General features: G+C 37.0%; 1 protein-coding gene and 1 long non-coding RNA gene across 5 annotated transcripts in view; both read left to right on the plus strand.

Moving 5' to 3' along the window:
• Positions 1-6,034, plus strand: part of LOC120331408 (ras-specific guanine nucleotide-releasing factor RalGPS2-like) — a 29,251-nt gene extending 23,217 nt beyond the window's left edge. For all 4 annotated transcript variants that reach the window (XM_078112391.1, XM_078112389.1, XM_078112387.1 and 1 more), the window contains 3 exons: positions 287-405; positions 769-844; positions 2,138-6,034. In XM_078112391.1, coding sequence (XP_077968517.1) covers positions 287-405; positions 769-844; positions 2,138-2,173 — 231 coding nt within the window. In that variant the 3' untranslated portion in view covers positions 2,174-6,034. The remainder of the gene's footprint in view (positions 1-286; positions 406-768; positions 845-2,137) is intronic.
• A 3,001-nt stretch (positions 6,035-9,035) lies between these two features.
• Positions 9,036-23,201, plus strand: part of LOC120344541 (uncharacterized) — a 175,486-nt gene continuing 161,320 nt past the window's right edge. The window contains exons 1-2 of the long non-coding RNA XR_013475400.1: positions 9,036-10,503; positions 20,667-20,828. This is a non-coding gene — a long non-coding RNA (uncharacterized LOC120344541). The remainder of the gene's footprint in view (positions 10,504-20,666; positions 20,829-23,201) is intronic.

Here is a 23,201-nt window from a genome sequence, read left to right on the forward strand (position 1 = left end):
TTGGTGAAAATAGTTGATTTGCCCTGGTATATAGTACAGTAATTTCAGGTTTATCGAGGGGAGAGGAAAGTGATGAGATGGCCCCCCGAGAAGTGCGTTGTAAATAAAGAAGGGATTGACATATTTATCCCGGGGGGAGAGGAAAATAAGGAAGGCCTCGAGGAAGTCTGAGGGCCACTTTTGAGAAACGCTAACCCCATGTTTCGGGAAGAATTTTGTCTTTATTGCTTTGTATTCGTTGTCCTACGTGTTTGCGATCTTCAATTGTGAAATTTTTTTTGTTTAGTTCAAGCAACATCCGTGCAAAATGATTGTTATACACGAGTGGATGGTGCTTTGCTCAGACGACCCTTCTAAACTGGATGCTTTCCAACTTTCGAACCCAAACCAGGGAGATATATACAGGTACAGTATGGTTGCTTACTGGACACTTTGGCGTGGTATACATTATAAAATATATCAATATTACACAAATCATGTTTAAGAAGACTAATGCAAAAAATAATCTAAACTCAGAATGAATAAAATAAGCATAGCTGCCCAATAAGACGCCCCCACCGTAAAATTAAGCCAAAAAATTGGGTCCAGAAAAGCGACTTGATGGCCGGGGAATATGGTACTTGATTTTCAAACCTCGAGCCTACTATGGGCCGAGATGTCTGTATACCTATCCATGCACTTCCGGGGTTTACACTCCAGTTTGAGACCTCAGTCCAAAGCCATCGTGCCAATTCCTAATCATTACGAATTCTAATTTCTGTTTTTCAGGTTCCAATGTGATTCTAAAGAAGTCGCCATGGTTTGGACTCGGAGGTTGCAAGAAGCAATTAAAGGAAATGTACAGGTTGGTCTGATTAGGGATTTATTGGAGTTATGCTCTGAACAAGGCTCTGTAACAGGCACTGATACCTAAGGAACAACAAGAGTCGTATTTTGGAAGGGCCGGACTTATTTCAGTTTGCCCAACCAGCTAATAACACCTTGGGTAGGTTGGTGAGTATGAGACCAGTGATTTCGAAAGACTGGAGGGTGACAGTTCAACTTCCTGGATGAGATTGGGCTTGGTGGTTTGGAACCCGTGGAATATTTCCAGATTGTACAGCCTATTAATTTATTACTCTCTGGGGGGGGTTTGGGCCCCGGGAATATTTAAAGTTCAGCATAGCCTACCTAATTAATTACCCCCTGGGTGAGATGGTGGGTGCAAGTTCTTAACCTGGCCAGCGGGCCCACATCCGGCTTGCCAATCTGTTTAATATGACTCTTGTCGACACTCATAATATCCTGATTCGACAGTTATGTTTAAAACGTGGGTGAAAACACAGAATGTTTTTGCTCTTTTATTGTGTTAATCTTTCGCCGCTTTCACCATTGCCTTCAATACTGTAACGCTAAGCCAGGGGTTCGTGTGCAACCTTCAATACAGTAGGGCCAGATATAAATACCCGGGTGAAACCGCAGGCCCCACCTTTACTTAACATAGGCTTTCTAGTAGTTGCAGACTTAGAAAAATTTGGGTATTGATCTTGTGGCATGCGTTGTTTGCTTTGAACAAGCCTAGATATAGGCATTGCAACTCAAAGAAGTTGGAATTGCTCGCACATACTAGATTAAAATAAAAACTCGTTTCGCTGCCTGCACATCATTATTCAAATGTGGCGCTTCTCCGCGGGTCACACAATTTTTCCTATGCGAGCCAAATTTGGCCCGTGGCCCACATGTTGCACACCCCTGCGCTAAGCGATAGTCGCCTTTGTGTGTTTGGAAAAACTAAATTTTTTGTGTGTCCCATATCTGAAGTTGGGCCCACCCCTGGTTTAGCACTTCAACTCATAGACCAGTGGTCGTAAACCACCGGGTACAATTTCGATCCTAGGATAGTTAGCTGGCAGTAAATTTAGCATGTGTGATTTTTACTCATTTTTTTGTCTCTGAACGAGACTGTGCTAATCTAATGGGCTACTCTCTCGTAAATTCTTACTACCATTCATTAATTCATCCTTTTTCATGTTTCTCAGCCAGAGAAAGACCTCATACTCGGTTTTTTTTTTCTCTCACTGTGAACAAGACTGTGCTAATCTAATGGGCTACTCGCTCGTAAATTGTCTAACCATTCATCCTTTTTCATGTTTTTCAGCCGGAAAAAGATCTCATAAATTTGCACGACACATGAACAACAAGAATGAAGCACACTGCCACTGTCAGAATAAATATTTTTATATTTAATATTGGTCTTCCTATCTAGTTTTGTTTGTTTTTTATATTTTAACGAGTTTTGGTAATTAGTGAAAAGACCGAAAAGATATTATGACCAAGGTCTCGGACATTACAACGGTGGGTACAACATTGTTCCAACATAAGAATATAAATTTTTCGTTCGCCAATCCGAACGAGGCTGATATTTCATAAGATATAAGGGACTACTGTTATTTGCAAAGGCCAATCGCTTCCCGCTTTGTTATTGCTTGCGTGATTTAGCAGTGACAATCGGGGACCAGCACCAGTGTTCCCTCTAAGGTGTACGCGTGTGCACGCGCACACAGACGTATTTCGATGTAATGTTACAATGTTCTCGGTTGGCAGGTTTGTTGTTGGCCCACCCATTACCTGGTTAGAACGCCAAAATTTCTTCATTTGTTTTTGCACAAATATTAGTCATTACAAAAAAAGTGCGCGCACACCAAAATTTCTGCGCACACATACTACAAAAAATTAGAGGGAACATTGACCAGCACCAACCGTTCGTTTGTCATGATAGCTAGCAAACCTTATCTTTTCTCAGAGCTATAAGTTTGGCTTTTTTTCTGAAATAAGGGAACCTGTTATTAGAGAGTCCAATACAAAAGAAAACAAGTTCTAAACATTTTTTAATCCCAATTCCAAATCAGGAAAGACGCCGGTCCTTCCAAATAATTTCACCTTTGTACATATCGTTAGATATAAATGAAAGCTTGTACCGGGCAATGTTTAGACCAGGGGTTCCCAAGCTTTTTTCAGGACGACCCCAAAGACAACTTTCAAGTGTCCAGTGCGACCCCAGGTCAATATATTTCATGAAACTTCAAGCTTCTTTCACTGGACTTTGAGTTTGGTCATGTGGAGGTATTAAGTAACGTTAGCTAACACCAAACAATGATGTCACAATAATCACCTACATTTTCTATAGCATAGAGCGATGCCTATGGGCCTGTTTTACAGTAAGCCATGGTACAAACTGCTAAATTTAACATGGTTTGTCGAATCTTAGATGTTTTGTACATCCATCCTCTACCATACCTCAGCGACCCCACCGACCTGTTTGCGAATCTACCTACATATCACTCTGACCCAATTTGGGGTCGCGACTCCTGGTTTGGGAACCCCTGGTTTAGAGAGAAAAGGCGTGAATGGCCGTCGTTTAAAATAAAGTAGGGGAGTAAGCTCGCAAATCATGGATGGGTTACTTTTTATGCTCTAAAAACAGCTCTGTAAAAGCAGAAAAAAAAGCAAAACTTGTAAAAAAGCGCTGATGAAATAGTCGTTACTATGAGAACATTCATGCAAAAATACAATTACCCTTTTGGCTGTCTTTTCGTTCTTTTCACTGATTTCTGAGACCTAATTCCGCTGCTTATTTCTTTATGTTTAGTTTATCTATTTTAAATGTTTTTGGTTAAAATTAGGGTTGCCATATTTTGAAAATGAGGATTGCTTGAAAATATGTTTTTCAAAATTGAAATATTCTAATAATGACTGATTCAAAATAACTTTTTAGGACCAACAACAACTATTTCTCAACAGAAACTATTTTATAAAAATACTTTTCAATCAGCTTGAGAAATTCTGTTCAAGCTTACATTCCAAAGTCTGATCAATGGGTAATTCACAAAATTTTTGTTTCTAGAAAGCTTGGTGCTTTTCCAACATCAAAAATTTTAAATAATTTGCACATTCTTTTGCTACATAGTTTATTATATAGTTATTAGTTTGGGTCTGTGGGACCAACTTCTTTCCCTATTCTATGTTTTTACATCGCTCGATTTATATAATGCAAGAATACAGTAGCAAAAATGACTATTTTAGGACTTCAAGTCAAAAGGGCAACTGTTGAAATTTTGAAATATTTCTTGAAAAAATTGAAAAGAATTTGATGCTTATTAAGCTAATATCTAATAATAGATTAAAGTGATATCAGCCAAAGTATTTTGATTAAAATTTACAGAAGTCTGAAAATCAGAATGTTTTCCTCACTTTGTGCCCTTTTGTGTTGAAGTCCTCTAGGTGATTCAAAATGCTTCCTGCACATTAACGATAACGAATTTCTACATCGTAACAGAAATACATTTGTGATTTTTAATAGAAATATTTACTATTCTAAGTGATTTAAGAGTTTCGCTGCACAATCTGAGGCGCGCAAAACTTTTCTAAATTTGGAAATAATAATGGGAATTTCTAGATTAAAAAATTGGTCTCTCACACCTAACCCTTTGAAAATTCCGACAGTAGCTCCGAACTCTGAGAAAATCTCATTTTGTATGTTGTACCTTCTTTAATAAGACTGTTAAAAACGCTAAACTGAATGTTTCTAAAGTTTTTGTTGAGAATTTGCCTTCAATTTTCACTGGTCTGGTTACTTGACCATGTCAGGTATGGGAATATTTAGCCAGTTATTTCAGATGCATGGAATTAAAAACACTGCTCAAATCCTGTGGAAGCATGACAAACTCTGATTTCATAACCCACTGTTTGAATGAGGAAGGAGGGATAAATTCATTCAGGCTCGGGCCTTACTCGTTTTATTGGTGCTGCACCATTGTAGAACGTTTCTCCTCATTTGTACCATTATGACATCATAAATCAGACTCATACCCCCTCTGAAACAACAACTCAATAATATAAAGTTTACTATTTCTTGTTGACAGCTTGCCTCGTTCAGATCGAAGGCATAAAACGCCAGTGGTTCCTATCGCTAATTGTTGAAATGCTGTAATTTTTCCGCCATTTTCTGCCTGTATTTTGTTATGACTGATTCAAATTGTATGATTGAATATGACGTCACTATTGTTGCATTTTTTCTATAGTTGCATCACAATTGTAGCACTGTATCTATGAAGCTTGTCCGAATGTACTTTTTCATCCTCGCTTGACGGCCACCGGTTATTTTTTATGTGCCATGTTTGTAGAGGAAACAAATATTGGGGGAGGGGGAATAATATGAGAAATATTATATATAAGACATGATAATTATGGCGCGTTTTACTGGGAAAACGTGTATGGATAAAAAATGGTTTATGATATAAAACACTATGGCGGGATATAATGTGATGTCATATTTGAAAATGTGACATCATAACAGGGAAATGAGATAGATCACTGACTCGTGACATGCACGTTTAAGACAGAAAAATATGTCATACGATAAAATATGATGTCACAATTACAAAATATGATGTCATAATTACAAATTATGATGTCACAATTACAAAATATGATGTCATAATTACAAATTATGATGCCACAATTACAACATATGATGTCATAATTACAAATTATGATGTCACAATTACAAAATATGATGTCATAATTACAAATTATGATGCCACAATTACAAAATATGATGTCATAACACTTTTGATAGTATTTGGCTGACTGAGTTGACATCTCAGGTTTCTGAAAGTCCACCGCCTGACCCAGGATACCATGGGGGGGTGATCACCTTTATTCCCTTGAAGTTTCAAACACCCTCATCAGGTGGTGTGACACCACACTTGAATGTATTTGAGTATCCAGGAAATGTGGTATATAGCTGTGTAGATGATAAGACAAATACAAAACCCCCTTTTTTTGTGTTACAAATATCGCCAATAGCAAAATAATTGCCCCCCAACCCGCCCCGCCCCCTCACTAAACTGAGAGCTGTGGAGAGTACTGAATGCCACAACATCTGTCATTCTATTGCACTGAGTATGGTAACCGATGTATAGCGCTATATTTCTTTAAATATGTGTTAATCATATTTCAGCTTTATTTTGAAAAATAAACCGAAGCAAAAATATTTTGTTGGTGTTCTTTTACTTGGGAACTCTATCTGTACCCACCAGGGGTACGAAGCCCGGGGAAATTTCCATCCGGATTCTGGGGCTATTGAAAAAGAGACTTCGGTTTTACTAGATTCTCGTCGGTGTGGAGCACTGTGTAGTAGGGAAACTCATCGGATCCATCGTTTTTCTGTGAAATAAATACAAAATGCAAATGATTAGTAAAGTGAATATAATGTCCTCGTCGAGTATCAGGAAAAATATTGGGAAGAAACTATAAAGTTTTTCGGAGGCGTGGATGGTTTCGGCATCGCAATATAAATATTAGATAGTCAGGGGTGAGCAAATTATGGCCCTCGGCTGGATTCGGCCCGTTAAAGTGTTTCATCCGGCCCACTTGTGTCCGCTTAAATTACGACTATAGTTTTTATGAATATAAATTTCCGTTGGAAGTATCGATGCAAATAACGTTATAATGACCCCGATCACACTGTGCACTAGGAATACACTTACCACCGCACCTCTGATTACTCTGCGTGGGTTCGGCTTTCTTCTCCTCCGGGATAAATATTCAATTCCCATCCTATCGGACAAATTGCTCTGAAATTTTTCGTGGCTGAAGATTGTATTTTTATCGTTATTTGTGTTGCGATGACGTCATCAAAATAAAAAATTAGACTCGTTGTGGCGGTTCCGCTTTCGACCCATGGATCGTTATATTGGAATCGTACTAATTTGTTTGGAGATTCTCTCACTATATCCGCCCTAGGTGCCTATCGATATGATGGGCGTGGCCATTTTTACGCATAAGTAAGTTTTTACTGGTTATTGATTCCATAAACTGACAAAAATAATAACGAACCCAAAAATGATCGAATCAATATTTATTATCATGTTTGGTTATATACAGAAATCACATGAAGACAGCTATGAATTTATTTTCTGAGCAAAAAGTTTCAATAGACAAGGCGACCAATTTAAGGCATTATAAGGTTAAAAGTGCTAAAGGGATAAATGGATAATATATGTAAGTAATAAAAAGTGAAAACTGTTTGTCTTTTATATCAGGGGTGTGCATCTGCGGCCCTCGAATCAAATGCTGTCCGCAAGTGAAAATTGTCCGACCTGCGAAGAAATGCCAGTTTTGAAAGATGTGCTACCCGCAAAACGATTTTTTTAATCTGGTATGTGCAGTAATTCTAAATCATTTGCGTTGTAATACAAGAGTCCAATATATTATCTAAGCCTGACGTCACAATGTCCTAACAGCTAGCTTGCGCGAAGTGAACAACGCATGTCACAATTTTTGTGCGTGCAACCCACAGTTTCACCCAGTTATTTGTATCTGACCCGCCCGTATTAAAGATCGCACACACCTGATCATTTATAACATTCAGTCCGTCAACGAAGTTTTGCTAGGTTTGGAGCTGATTTTATATTCAGAGCGAACATTCAGCACGCTGAAGCGTATTAAAACGTATCTCAGAAACACAATGAAGCAAGATAGATTAAATTCCTTGGCTGTTTTATCCATTCACAGAGACGTTATTTCTGGGATGCATGACTTTAATCAGCGCGTTATTGAGCATTTTGCTTCCAAGAAACCGCGGCGTGTTGCATATATGTTCAAGCAGTAGAAGTCTGGCAGTGCGTCGGCGGAAGAAATAGGCGTCGTCAAAATGATGTCCAGAAATTTTGCAGACGCCGCAAAGGTAGTTACTAAAGTGTTATCTATGAGGAACCCATAGAGCGCGCAAGTTGATGTGATGTTCAAAAAAGTTTGATTGGTGTATATACATCGCAATTCATTTTCCAATTTACCCACGTTTAGCATGGGGTAAAATTTGGAGACAGTAGCCAACAAATGGATGGGAAATTGACGTGCAAATTTTGAAAAATTTTTGGGGTTCATCAAAGAGAACGCGGCAAGGTGTTCAGTGCGCAGACGATCGCCTATCACGTCAAAACAAACGAGACAAACGCGGTGAGTGGAAGATAAAAGAGAGAATACGATATACAATGAGCAACCGGGGCAAAATCGGCGTCGCCCCGTCGACGTTCGGCGAAGGCTTTGCGAGCGAAAAATGAACCATTAAAAGATGGACTGCATGATTGTGATGAACTTTCAGGCTTGTGTAGAGCGATAGCGTGGTACGTTGCTCGTTTTCAAGGCCTTCGAATGGCATTTTACTGGTGATGGGGGTATTTTCGTGCTTCCAAAGTTATACTGGAGTGAAAAATATTTGGACTAAAACTTGGAAAACCGGACAAACAGGATTGAATACAGACTAGCTTTTATATTTTTTATACATTGGAGCTGCTTCGATAAGAATTGCGTTGATCACTTGTAACAAGTGATTGAATCTAAGGGACTTCGAGGAAACAGAAATAATCGACTTAGCTGCCGACACTGGATTGGTCAGTAAATTCATGCGAGAGAAACAATTCATAGGAACAATCGATGTTCAACACAACAAGATGGAAGCTCCGGAATGTTGGACATTGCAAAGAATAAAAACATTTACTCCAATTTCTACGAATTCGAACCAATTTTGCAACAAGAGAAGCAACGCCCGAAACTAGTTTTCGTGTTTTTATGTTTGTTGTTTACTTTTTAGTTTTATTTGTTTACAAAAAACAGCAGCTAATCAATTAATTATTATTATTGGTATTCGCATTTCGGCACAGGCACCGTCACATAACTTCTAAATGTTTTTGTATTAATCACGACTTTCACTCATCAAAATATTTACAACATGACAAGTAAGCTTTGCCCGTGAAATTTATTTTCTCGTGATTATGTACTCTGTTCTTTAATTTATTCTAGTATGATTGTCTTGGTGTGTTTCACGTGTGTGAATGTGGGTGAATGGGCATAATCGCTGGTTACAGCGTTCGTTATAAACCTTTATATAGGTTTTGCCCATTTTCCCGACCTTTCAGTTGACCTTGTCTGTATTCTTTTTATTTGTGTTGTAGACGAAAGATCGAAATAAAATTGTATTGTATTGTATGTCGGGAGAATATGGCTAGTGTAGACAGTCTGTGCAACCGATATTGAGGTATTTTTCGAATATTTTTTATTATACCGAAAAAACAACCGGGGCATTGCCCCGGTTGGCCCTATTGACGCGCCGCCACTGGTAAAATAGATCAATTAATCAGATAAATTATTCTCGTTTCACTGTAAATCATTTTTCGTCCATTTTATTTTTGTCACTCTGACATAAAACAAAATAACGACGCCATGAGGCGACGCAATTCCGATGAAGTCCGACGCCATGGGACACGAGGCATTTCACCAAAACGTCGTGGCATGTTGCTCTTTGACCCCGTATTTCCATGGCGATGACAACGAGGAGAGTTTATTCTGCGGTAATTTGCTGTCTTTGCACAGACGGTTTTTGGTGTATTTCGGTGATTTTCCCGGATAAAACCAAGCTGGACGGCAGAACTATGACGAGCTGACGCGCATTACCTGAAGTAATAACAATTTATTATAAATACCATAGAATTCTTCCTACTACAGTCTACAAGACTAGTTTAGTTGAATCTAATATTTTTCTCCTGACTATATTGTACATACCGGTATCGTCGTTGTATGTTACCGTGTTTCTTGTCATAGTTTTATTTTTATAGCGTATTTCATGTCCGTTATCCTATTATACCGCAACAGTCCTAAACTGCTGTTATAATTGTTAGGGGTGCATATCGTGTATCTGTGTCTTAGGCCAGTGAGGTCTTGAACATTATCTCCTCTCGTTTTTACTGTTTAATTATTATGCAGATATTGTTACATTTTTGGGGCAAATAAACATACATACATAATCATATTCATAACAGTTGTTCGTCTTCATTACCTGAACAATATAAATAAAAATATTGAATATGAGTATACCGATGTATATTGATGAAGTGAGATAGATATTGAAGAAGCAAGTTTGACCTCGGGAATGAACAAACCGAATAATTTGTATTGATATTTGTATCGATTTTTCTGTATTCTATTTTTAAATCACATGAAACCCAATGTATATTTGATTATTTGAATTTGAAAAAGTAAAACAGGAGAGTATTTTTGGTTTTCAAAACCTAAATGAAGGCTCTTTCTGTCTTTTGACTATACTGTAAAACATAGATTGTGATTGCATATTGAACAACCTTGCTCTGCTCTAAAATCATGTGACACTCGTTTCGTCTGCATGGACCAAGAAAATAATTTGTTATATATGACTAACAATAAAGTTTTTGGCGACTACCGGATTGTTTGATTATCTAGTTGTCCGAGTATGAAGTCTTTTAACTACCTAGGTATCATTGTGTGTGACCTCGCTTTGAGAGCGAATTTAGTAAATATTTATTACTGGAAAACTATCTGCAAAATGGATATTACAGGAGTTTGTATTGAAGTATTGGATAATTTCTAGTCGGAAATACTATCATCAAGAAAAATAAATCTGTAAATGGGATTCCTGGACTCATCATGGTAGGGATATCTCTTCATTATACCTGTTTGAATATACTTGTTGTTTATAGCAATATTCGAAAGCCTAAGATGTGACATATAGTCTAGGACATGGTGGTCCAAACCCAGATTTATTATCTGTGGCCTGCGTCGCATTCGCAGAGTAATTAAAAGTGTGGTTTCATCATAAAATTAATCAGAAAAATGTCTTGACATATCGTTACATCACTAATGTCACTAAATTGACTAGTGTTATGGTTAGCTGAGGCAACTAGCAAAATTGAACGATGTGTTTGGCAGGTTAAATTGTTATCTGACTTTTTATCTTTTGGCTAACAATTTTAACATCATAGAAAACTAGAAATTGAATATGTTCAATTAGCCAAGGTTGGCTATGCCTGATAACTGAACATTATTAATGTTATGGACTAACATTATATTTTGTCTAATGTTATTACCTGACAATACATGTTGCAACCAGTCTAAACAGTATTGCAAAAAATGCTGTTACCTAATTTTTGGTAATCAATCAATCTCCAGTTATTTTTTAAATTAGAGTTTGGAAAAAAAGGCTGACAAATTCAAAAAGATTTTTACCTGGACGTATGGGGTAAATTAAATTAAATATATTAAACATCATTGACTGTGATAGGTGCATACGACGATTTGAAGGGTCGGCTTATATGCGAAATTTTATACATCCACTATCTCAAAGCTGTTTATGGGGTCGGCTCATGTGCGAGATGTACTTATACGTGAGGATATACGATACATTTGCTGATGCACTTTTTTCGTTATGATTATGAAGAGTTTGAAATGTTAGACTAAATTTTAATATAGGAATACTTTCGCAGGTTTATGCATGTTTTAGCTTGATAATTGACAAATAATGATGCATGTGTTTGCACAATATGTGTTTGTTTTGTATTGCACTATTTACGACATTATTGTGGCCTGCGAACAATGGAAAAATAATTTTGTGGCCCCCGGAGCTGTTATTTGTCTTATTCTTTTAAAAACTGACCAGTGCAGTTTTTCTGCCCTGTCGGCTTGGAGGGCAATAATCCCTGTCGTGGTTCGCCATATTGTTAAGACCATATTTCATTTTAAGACTCGTAAAATACCAAGTTTCCTAAAACCCGATTTCGTACTTAGGTAATATAATATCTAAAGAATAATTCATTTTTTATGATTATCGTTAAATATCATTATCTACCGAGACTTGGCCCTATTCAAACTTTTTTAAAATTTATCGACGACTTAAATACTACAGACACTCGATCAAACGTGCGTCTATCTTAAACGATAAAAATGGACCGAAAATATGTAATCTTTTGAAGGTGACAAATTTTCCTGTTTTGCGATATACCAGAAAATGGTATGATAATATTATTCGTGAATAATATTTGAGCTAAATTAATCGCAAGTAACATCTAACACCTGGCTTTTGGTTTACATCAGGGGTCGCCAACCTTTTGTCGCTCGCGGGCCAAAATTAAGGGTTGCAAGTCATTGGGGGGCCGCACATATTTTTAGAATGTTGAAAACCGAACGGATGATACTTTTTATAATTAAAAATCAAGCAGTGATACATCTCTAGAATAGAATAGAATGGGATCCAAAAACCAGCTGATTAAGCTGTGAAGCAAATACTGTCAGCTTCAAGGAATCTTATAAGTTTGCCATTCTGGAATTAGGATAAGCTAGGATAGGATTTACATATTTATCCCGGGGGAGAGGAAATACGGCTTAACCATATGGCGATACACGGCTTTCAGTTACCATAACGATTAGTTAGTTATTTGTTTTCGAAAGCATGGACTTGATGGTGGAGGAAGCCGTAACCGACCTGAGTTTACGTGAACCACCCAACGGTGTAGAGAAGTCCAGCAATCCTTTCGCACATGCCCATCCCCACATGGGATTCGAACCTGCGCACCCACGCAGAGTTATCAGAACTGTGGTGGCGAGCGTATTCCTAACGCACGATGAGCCACATCGCTGCGGAAAACTGTTTCCTGAATAATAATCACTTATAATTGTGTATGGACTGCATTACTAGAGCTTGCTAATACTTATTATTGGTTGTTCGGTTTTTTTTCTTTTTCCTTGTTCATGTTACTGTGGAATTGATTTAATTTTACTAGTTTTTGCATTTTTTTCTATTTTATTTGCATAGTATTGTGTCTGGTATATTCAATGTTTTTATGCCTTTTTGGTTAAGGTGGGTGGAACTCAACTATTAGATTTGTCCCTGGGTACTAGTCTTATCTTGGGTATTGGAATATGTAATATTTATTTACCAGCTGCCACATTAATAGTAACTGTACAACAGCAATCACCGCTCGTAGTTATCTCCCACAGGATTCGAACAAGATAAGCAAAATCATATATGCACTGTCATGCCTCATTGATTCTACTCGGTAGGTTCAAATGCCACCAAACCCGATTGTACTGGAATATTCTGCACAAACCTGGGTGGTATTTTACTTAGTTAGTTTGCTTGGTGGAAACCTTTGTGCACTTTAGTGTTGTCGAATAGGTTTAGATTTCTTCGAAAAACTTACCGGTAGGTTCTTAGGTTCTTCCTTGTCCATATACCTGTTTGAAAAAATTTAGTTTTAAATAATTTTGTATGAGGATTTTTTTGGTTGTATTACATTTGCATGGTATTGTGTCTGTTAGGTTTTAGCACAGTGTTTGGCAAATGCTCGGGTCGCGAGATGTTAGAAATATTTTTAGGGTTGTGCCAATCGCGCCAGAAAGTGCTTACAGACCCTAAGTTTATGTGATATTAGTCCGTAAGTGGTTCAGAGCACAAAAAAAGAACTCTGGAACTAGGTTTTTAGGATGGGATAGGATTTACCGTATTTATTCGCAAATACGCCGACTTTAAAACTCAAAAAAAAAGTTGCCCAACTAAGGACCGTCTTATGCGCGCATAACTCAGCTAGCGCCAAAAAATAGGCTCCTTCGCGCATCGAGACTTTGATCACGCAACGAAATGATATAATGCTGACTTGCCGGTAATTGCAACAGCTACAGACCATGTTTAATTCTCACGATAAAGAGCGTGCACGCACACACCACACACACCATCGCTTGTCTAGGTGTGATTGTCCGATCATAAACGTGACCGCTTGTATTTGGTTAAATTTAATTGTATTTTTTGCATAAGAGCAACGGCATTGATCTACCAGCCGTCTCGTGGTCAAAACGTTATCATTTGTGCACAACTAAGAATCAGATAGAAGTTTCAGGTAGAATAATACTCACAGCATTAATTCTTAACAATAAAACTGTAATTTCAATCATTTTGAACAACCATTTACTCTAACTGAAAGGTTGAAATAACATTTGAATATGATGTGATAAATACTGTGCTGTACGTCCATGGGTTAGGCAACAGCTGTGTTTTCCGTTTTTTCCTGAATCAGCAAAACGGAAGGGTCATAAATCAATCACTTTATTTCGTGGTAGCCGTTTTCTTTCTGAAGTGCCGTTATCGGGCAGGGAGTGCTTTGCTTCACTGCACCGGCCACGTTTTTGTTTTTAGGATTAAGACAAATACCCGCTGTTATACAAAGTCAATTAAATAATCGGCAGACACTTTGGCATACATTATAAAATATATCAGCCCATATCACACAAATCATGTTTGAGAAGACTTGCGAAAAATAACCAAATTTATTGCCGTGTCCGCTCAGGATATATCGACTACCTTCATATAAAATAATGATTGTAAAATATTTTCAATCAAAAATGTCCTCATGTTATATGTTTGGTACTTCAAGTCGGCGCTGATTTAATTTTAGTTGTGCCGCAAAGTGCTGTCTTCCATTAAGATAAAACAGAAAATATAATAATCAAAAATTGTTTTAATCAAAATGTGGACAGCGGCGCTAGAATGTGTGTGCCATATACACGAAAGTAGCGAATAGCGATATTTGAATATTAAATTTGAATTGAACATCATTGACTGTAATAGATGCGTGCGCCGTGTTACGATTTGTGGAAACGGCGTATATGCGAATTTTTATAAATTCACTATTTCGAAGCTGTTATTAGGGAGTCGGCTTATCCGCGTGATAGGCGTATAGTCGAGAAAATACGGTACATATTCATCCTGAGAGGATTAGTTAGTTCTCTGAAGCATGGACTCGATGGTGGAGGAAGCCGTAAGCGACCAGCGGTTACGTAAACCACCCTACGGCGGCGAGGAGTCCAGCAATCCTCTCGCATATAACCATCCCCGCGTGGGATTCGAACCTGCGAACCCACGCAGGGTAATCAGAGTTGTGGTGGCAAGCGTATTCCTAACGCTTAGCACGATGAGCCACACTGCCACGCCGCTTGTGCTGAGTTAAATGGAGTTTTAAATACTTTACTGCTGGTTGTTATTCTCAGTTCAAATCTGTATCTTGGTCAAAGTTTCAATTTTGGGTGCAAGCACTTGTGCACTGAGACCTGTGTTCCACCATGATTAAGGCCTTTTCAAAAAGAGCCATAATATTTGGCAACAATTTTTATGTGTGGGCAGTCGATCTGGAATGCTTTTCCTTTTTGTAAATGGAAAGTTGGGATAATTACGAAATGTAAGCAGTTGGTTAAAGAAAGTGAGATTTACAGAAATATTGCTTTATTTATCTTTTGTCATTTCGGATCATATTTTGGTTTTAGTTTCGAAGCTGTTTTAGTTTGCGGTACCCCCCGAAGTATGTGTACCAGGTTAGGGTTAGGCCATAATTTCAGGTACAAATACTACGGGAGTCACGTGTCTAGTCTCCGAACTCATAACAAGGGCCATAATTTGTTTATGCAACGACAGGTGATTTTCTTTTGGTAAAAGGAAATTTTTCTGGATTAAATACTTACCAAACTTTAGGAAGCTGGTTGGAGAGAGTGAGATTTACAGAAATATTGTTTGTCACGATTTGTGACGAATGAATGTACATAACATTTTTTAAAAACATACAAACCAGGATGTGCTAAATAGGCCTATAGTTTCATACAGACATACTGATGCACAAAAATTCTTCAGTTTAAAATCGATAGTGAGAATTGTTGTCTTGTTCTAGAATAGCAAGGCAATTCGTCACAGTAAAACCATAGTAGCTTCAGAAATAGGCTTATTTTTATCTTTTGTCATTTCAGATCATATTCTGGTCTTAGTTTCGAAGGTGTACTTGGATAGTATCTTATTTTCCTTTTGAAGTTTGTCTTTGCTTTCTCAAAACCTTAAAGTGTCACGTAATCAAAATTGGTTTTACTGTGGCGATTCAGGTTGTAAAAACCTCTTGTTTGTTGAAGGTGACATAGTGCTCAATCACAATATTCACTCTTTCATGTAATTTTTTGTTTCCCCGAATATATGGTGTAAATGGCAATAAAGAAATAGTATAATGTTTCTTTAAGTACAAGCCACATCGCTACAGTAAAACAAAACTAGCTCATTCTTCAAAAATGAACTTTTTTAATTTGTGTCATGACGTAGCAAAGGCCATTTTTGGGTTTTAGTTTCAATGCTGTTCCTGTTTTAGATTTCAGATAGTATCTTATGTCCATTTTTGAAGTTAGACTGTTAGAATCCGACTATTACGAAAATGTGTTTTTTTAAAACCTTTAAATAAGCAAATTGGTTTTACTGTGGCGATCCAGGTTATTTATTCCTGTAATCATCTCTTGGTTGTTGAAGTTGTGAAAACCAATATTTACTCCTTCTTGTTCCCCCGAATATATTAGAGCAGTTTTCAATACAGAAATAGTATAGAAGTATCTCCAAGTATCAGAAACATGAGTGACCGACTAGAAGATGTTATCAGAGGATGTGTGAGACAATTTGCTTCAACTGTTGATTTCACAACCTTCGCACAATCTGGGAACGGACTCTCACTCAATGTGCAAGATGTCACTACGGTCATTGAAAACCACAGATTCTCTGTTGAAGAACAGAAGAAGAAATTGTTCTGGCTTTGGGTTGAAAGGAACCAACCGAATGTAACTGCACAAAGGATAAGGAATCTTGTTACGCGATACCATGCAGCTGAACAACAAGGCGCTGCTGCTCCTATTGACAGACTTGAAGATGTTTTTCAAGATGTTATTAAACGATTTACACCCAAGGAATTCAAGCAGTTTGCGAGATCAGGGCAGGGATTATCTCTTACTGAGTATGAAGTTGACACTATCACAGAAAATAATAGATTCTCAGTGGAAGAGCGAAATCTTAAATTACTGTGGAAATGGAGACATTCTAAGTATCCAAACACTAATGATGCAGCTGTGATACAAAGAATAAGAGCAGTGGTTGGACTTTATGTTCAAGATGCAAATCGAGTAGAGGAAGAACAGTTCATCCAGGAAGATGGAGACAGAATGTTGGAATCATTCGAAAAACTTTCTGTGAAACCAACTCAAACAACTGAAGTTTCAGAAGAAAAAGAATTTCTTGAAGTCGTGAAAAATTATACAAAGCAGATGTTGGAATCTAGATTGAAATCCGCCAGTGAAAAAACAAAAATGGATGATTTTATATTTCCCAAGGTTACCGAGTTTAAGGAATCCAAATCCAACAAACAGAGTAGTTTGCAATCAGTGGATATCACGAAGATTCATTATGATAACTCAGTCAACCGTGTGATGTTGCTAGGCGACACAGGCTCTGGAAAAACAACATTTTCAATGAGATATGCATTGTCAGCACTGGAAAATAAATTATATTTTTCGGACGAAATTAAGATGGTTTATTTTGTGGATGTTTCTAATTTACAAGGTGATTCTCAATCAACTGCTTTTGATCTTTTATTCGTTCAACAACTTGGTTCAAAACTTCCTGAGCATCTCCATCGTGTTGGACAAAAGTGGTTGAAACTGAATTCAAAGCATATTCTGCTTGTTGTTGATGGGTTGGACCAAAGTCGGAAGCCTTTTGCAAATGATTATGGAAGAATTGGAGTGGACACTCTAGCGGAAACCAACACTATTCTCGCTAATATTTTATCCGGCCACATGTATCCAGGAATGAAGATTTTGTCAACGACTCGTTGGAATGTTTATTGGAAGTTGCCTCCATCTCTCAAAGCCTCCTTAAATCTCACCTTAGGGGGATGGGATGATGAAACACTGAAAGTTCTTGCTAAAAAGTTATTTAGTTGTGAAGCAAAAAAAATCTTTGATGATTTGAGACGTGAAGCACCAGAGCTTGTTTCAAACCCAATGTTTTTTTTCTACTTGGTCCGAGTTTTGAAAGATTCCCAAGAAATCGATGTTGAAACTCTAACAAATCTCATGATTTCTGTTCTGAGACTTTTTTCAGGATCTCGTCATGGGCGAAATGTCGGAAGTATTTTATTGGAACTCATGAAGTTGGCTTTCCACGGAATGATAGAGAATCGATTTGTTTTCACTGCAAGCTATATTAGATCACTTAATTTGAATATGAATGACATGCGTGGTCTTGTTGAGATGGATGCCGACACTCGATTTGTTGAGTATGTTGCAGATGACGATGATATGAAAATTAGATTCTCTCATCAAAGTATAGGAGAGATACTTGCTGCCCTGTATGCCTGCACTCTTGATTTGCATGAATTCACAAAGTTTATCGAGGATAATTATAATAAACAGGGAATGGAAGTCGTTATAAAACATACTTTTGGAATTATTCTCAACAAATCAACTTCAGAAAAAGCAGCAAAATATCTTCCTGATAACTTGCATATCAAGTCTGAATACCTGATGGGCTACTTGAATAAATTATTGAAAGGAAGAGTCATTTCAGATAAACGAGTTGTGACCCTATTACATGAATGTGGTCCTGATGTGATCAAGAAAGTTTGCTCACAAATAGAAGAAATGAACTTCAACTATCAAACACTGCAACCTGGAGATCAGCATGCAGTGATGTCTGTTGCTGATCATAGTCCTTCACTTCATACTTTGGAACTGTTCGATTTGGAAATACATCCTGAAAATCATTCTTCTCTGCAACATGTTCTTGGTTCTGTGCAGAATGTTCATGTGAATTACTTCAAACTTATCAACTCTGATGCTGAGAATCTTCGAATCCTGAAGGAAGCCGTGATGAAGGGAAACCTTAAGATTAGTTTGAGCCTCATAATAAGAGAAAGTCCAGCACTTGAACCTCCTGGTTATTATTATCTAATTGGATTGGTTTGTCATGGTGGTGCGGGAGGGCTTAGACTGATTGACTGTGACCTGAATGCAGAGAAAATAAGTAAGATGAACCAAGCAGTCATTGAATATGGTGTCAAGTTGGATTCATTGTATATTATGAGGGATCCTAACATGGATGCAGATGCATTTCAACAACTGCCTCAATTATTAGGGAATGCAAAGACTGAAGATCTCACACTGAAAGACTGTGGCCTGAATGCAGAGAAAATAAGTAAGATGAATCAAGCAGTCATTGAATATGGTGTCGAGTTGTTTTCATTGGATATTTATAGGGATCCTAACATGGATGCAGACGCATTTCAACAACTGGCAAAGTTGCTGAAAAATACTGAGGGAAAGTATCTGCAGGCACATCATTGCATTCCAACAATTGAGCAGTTATCAGCTCTTTGTTCAAGTTTAGAAAATGAAGATGTCAAATTGTATTTCTTAAGCTTGTACAGATCATCTACAGAATCTCTCACTGATGATGAACTGATGATTGTTTCTAGATTGGTTCAGAGGGTGGGAGAGCTCGAGTTCTTTTGTCAAAAGTTGTCCGAGTCAAAGATGGAATTTCTGAGGAAGGAAACTGTGAGACTTTGTCCAAGTGTAGGGATAGAGTGTGAATCATGGGGTTTCCGTATACGTAATCCAATCTTAGACCAGTCTGGATTTGAATTATTATTTTGAAAAAGTCTGAACAAGCTCAGCAAAGCATGAGTTTCCAAGCATGAAGCATCCAAAGATACTTCACAAATATCCAACCTATTCCTAATTACCCCAGAAACAAAAAATACTGTCCTTTGGGGTGCGAAATACTTCAAAAAAAAAGTTTGGAGTTTCCAATTAAACTTTCTACTTCAAAGCACAGAATACTGTTGAATACCGGGCAAATCTGCATTTCATTTGTGAGGCCTACACTTTAAATCAAGGAATCGGACTAATATTATTACTGATATATTCATTCTGGAATAGTGCGATAATTAGACTTAAATGAAGCTTCTTATTCTACATATCTTGACTCTGACCTAATAGAACTGTCACTTGGACATGCATTCCTTAAATTAAAGTGAGAGTGAGTGCATGTTCTTAGATTGAACTGAGTCATATGTTCTTTATCACTGTTTTAATATATTTTCATGCTAATTTATAATCTCCAACTATTTGTATTAAATTTTGTATTTTCAAACATGTAATAGATATATTACTTACTGTTACAAATGAAAATTTTGTATTAATTCTGAGAAAGAGATATATTTTGACTCTGATGTTAAAGAGCCAACTTTCTGACATAATATATTATACCCTTAAGTTGAACTTAGATTCTTGACTATTGTGATTGTTTCATGTGTATTTATTCAGTATATCTGACTCTCACTTAATAGAACAGCCACTTGGATAAGTGAGGTCTTAAATTAAACGGAGTCATATGTTATTAATTAGTGTTTCAATATATTTTCAGTGTGTGTTTATAATCTTCAACTATCTTCATTATATTTTTATTTTTAAACACATAATTGGTATATTGCTTACTGTTGTATTCTTACTGTTTCCCAAGCATGATAATGTTTCAAAACGTATATTAATTCTGAGAAAGAGAAAGCAGATAATATTATAAATATTTCAATTTTTTGATGATTGTTATTATTCGATATATTTGACAAGCATATCAATAAATTAAACTGAGAATTATACATTTTTAAATAGTGTGACAATGTTATTTCAGTATGTGTTTATAATCTTCAAATGCTTTATTAAGTAGGTTTTGTAATTGTTATGCAACTGTTTTATGAGGTGAAATTAAATTTATCATCATTTTTCTGTAATAATTTTTGATCCCTAATGCAACCAATATGTCACGATTCTATTTCTAACCACTGTTCTTTGTTGCTGAAGCATATCCCCCATATTCGTGATGCCACATAACTCTTGTATAATTTAACATATCCTATACATTCTTTTATTACTGTATATATTGACTAATCTGTTTGTTCTTGTGATTTTAGCCTTAGCTTAATGTAGGCGATGATATATTGAGCCATGTTTCTACAAGAGCATTTTGGGATTTATAACTCATATAGAGATGTAACCTGGATATACTGGGAGTAGCTGTACCTGGATATACTGAGCCTATTGAGAGTAGCTGAACAGTCCAGTGAATGAAAAGAGTAAGTCTTGAATGGTTTTTATATTCAACTTTTTAATGAATTTCCAAATTTCCAGTCAAATTTTCTTTGAATTGAAACTGGTTTCGTAAACAGGTAAAAACATAGTAAATGCTCGTAGAGGGAGAATGTTCAATAAGTGGTCACATTTGGGCACAAAACTGTATTCTAAATGCTATTTAATTTGGAGGTGTTTTTCTGGAGACAATATCGTTTTTCTTTTTTTCTGTGTGCTCACCCTTATATTATGTGCATGAACTCTCGATGACAATATGGTCATTGAAGACAGCCGGTATGGCTTTAAATGTAGGCCTATGTGGTAAAATCGGAAACTGTAAAGTTACAGGATCACAGCTAAGGGGTCTTTGGAGGCGTCCCGCTTTGAAGTCAAAAAAATATGGTAACCTTAGCTATGCCTGATAACTAAATATTAATATTATGACCTAACAATATAATTCGTGCAGAGTATTTTTTGCAACCAGCCTAAACAGCAGACTTTTTCAGGTTTTAGTACGTTTTTTTTGTGGATTTTATATGCTTGAGCTTAATAAATAATAAAATAATAAATACTTATCAATAACTTGCACAGTCAAAGTGTTTGTTTTGTATTGCACTGTTTACCTATTCTTGGCACTATTATGGCCCGCGAACAAAATAAAAATAATTTTGTGGCCCTCGCAGCCAACAACCTTGGACCACCCTGGTTTAGTAAATGGCATATTTATCAGTGTATATGGTCTGTCAAATACATAACCCCATTTTTATAAGTTACAAATAGTTTCATCGAAAATAGCAAAATATTCACCACACCTCAATTTCGAAACACACCCCCCTAAAATGAAAAGCTGGGTAACATACTGAGTATAAACATTTAAAATTTCACTTTGGAGAATCTGTTGATCTTTTGAACTGATTTGTTCATTCTAGGTGAAGATTAGGTCAGTAGTTACTAACCTTTATTTAAAGCGACCCACTACGGCATGCAGTGCTTTTATGGCCTGCTTTTTTACTAATATAAAACAGTCATTTTATATGACAGAAATCACCACAAAGTGATAATACTGCGCATGTTTGCCATCAGCGACTTATTGAAATCGTGGCTAAGTTCACTAAGCAAAATAGATGCTGCCAAGTTTTTATGCTCCAATACTCCTCACAAACACATCTACTACGAGTAACACCTCAATATCAAATATGAAATACCGGTAAACAATGAAATCTACTGAAAATTTCAATTTTTTGTTGAAAAAAAAAAGCGACCTAGGAAGATTGTTGGGTTATCACCCCTGCCACTAATTTTTTGATTAGCTTATTAATTACATCAGGGGTTGGGTTATCGTCCCACTTTTCTCTGTTTATTTAACGATTATTGAAATCTTGTTCTAGGCTAAGAACAGATCAGAAAATCGATAACAGGAGGCTCATCTCTGAGCAAAGTTACAGGCACTCACTCAGAAGTAAAGGAGACTCATTCATGGGCAATGTTACGGGCACTCACTCAGAAATAAAGGAGACTCCTATCTGTGCAGAGTTTAATACACTCACTCAGAAATAAAGGAGACTGCTATCTGTGCAAAGTTACGTGCACTCATTCAGAAGTAAAGGAGACTCATATCTGAGCAAAGTTACGTGCACTCACTCAGAAGTAAAGGAGACTCATCTCTGAGCAAAGTTACAGGCACTCACTCAGAAGTAAAGGAGACTCATCTCTGAGCAAAGTTACGTGCACTCATTCAGAAGTAAAGGAGACTCATATCTGAGCAAAGTTACGTGCGCTCACTCAGAAATAAAGGAGACTCCTATCTGAGCAAAGTTACGTGCACTCATTCAGAAGTAAAGGAGACTCATATCTGAGCAAAGTTACGGGCACTCACTCAGAAATAAAGGAGACTCCTATCTGTGCAGAGTTTAATACACTCACTCAGAAATAAAGGAGACTCCTATCTGAGCAAGGTTACGAACACTCGCTCAGAAGTAAAGGAGACTCATATCTGAGCAAATTTACGCGTACTCACTCAGAAGTAATGGAGACAGATTTCCCCATCTTGAATCGTTGCGCATCTTTCACTAAAATCCGGGAAAAAGCAATAGGAGCAATCAACTTAATTACGTTAGGTACTCAAATTTCCGATTCAAAATTATGACGTCTTTACATGATAATAACCTACATACAATAGGTTGTGTGTCAGTTTCAGCTTGTAACACTTTAATCACTCTCGGGTTAAGAGCTCGGGATCTTTCATTGAGCAAACTCGCAACTCTTCTATCAGTACTCTTTCGACTTTTAGTTGAGGACTTGGGACCTTGCTTTGAGCAAACTCGCAACTCTTCTATCAGTACTCTTTCCACTTTTAGTTGAGGGTTCAGGACCTTGCT

The sequence above is a fragment of the Styela clava genome, chromosome 5, assembly GCF_964204865.1.
Source record: "Styela clava chromosome 5, kaStyClav1.hap1.2, whole genome shotgun sequence".
Classification (NCBI taxonomy): Eukaryota; Metazoa; Chordata; class Ascidiacea; order Stolidobranchia; family Styelidae; genus Styela; species Styela clava.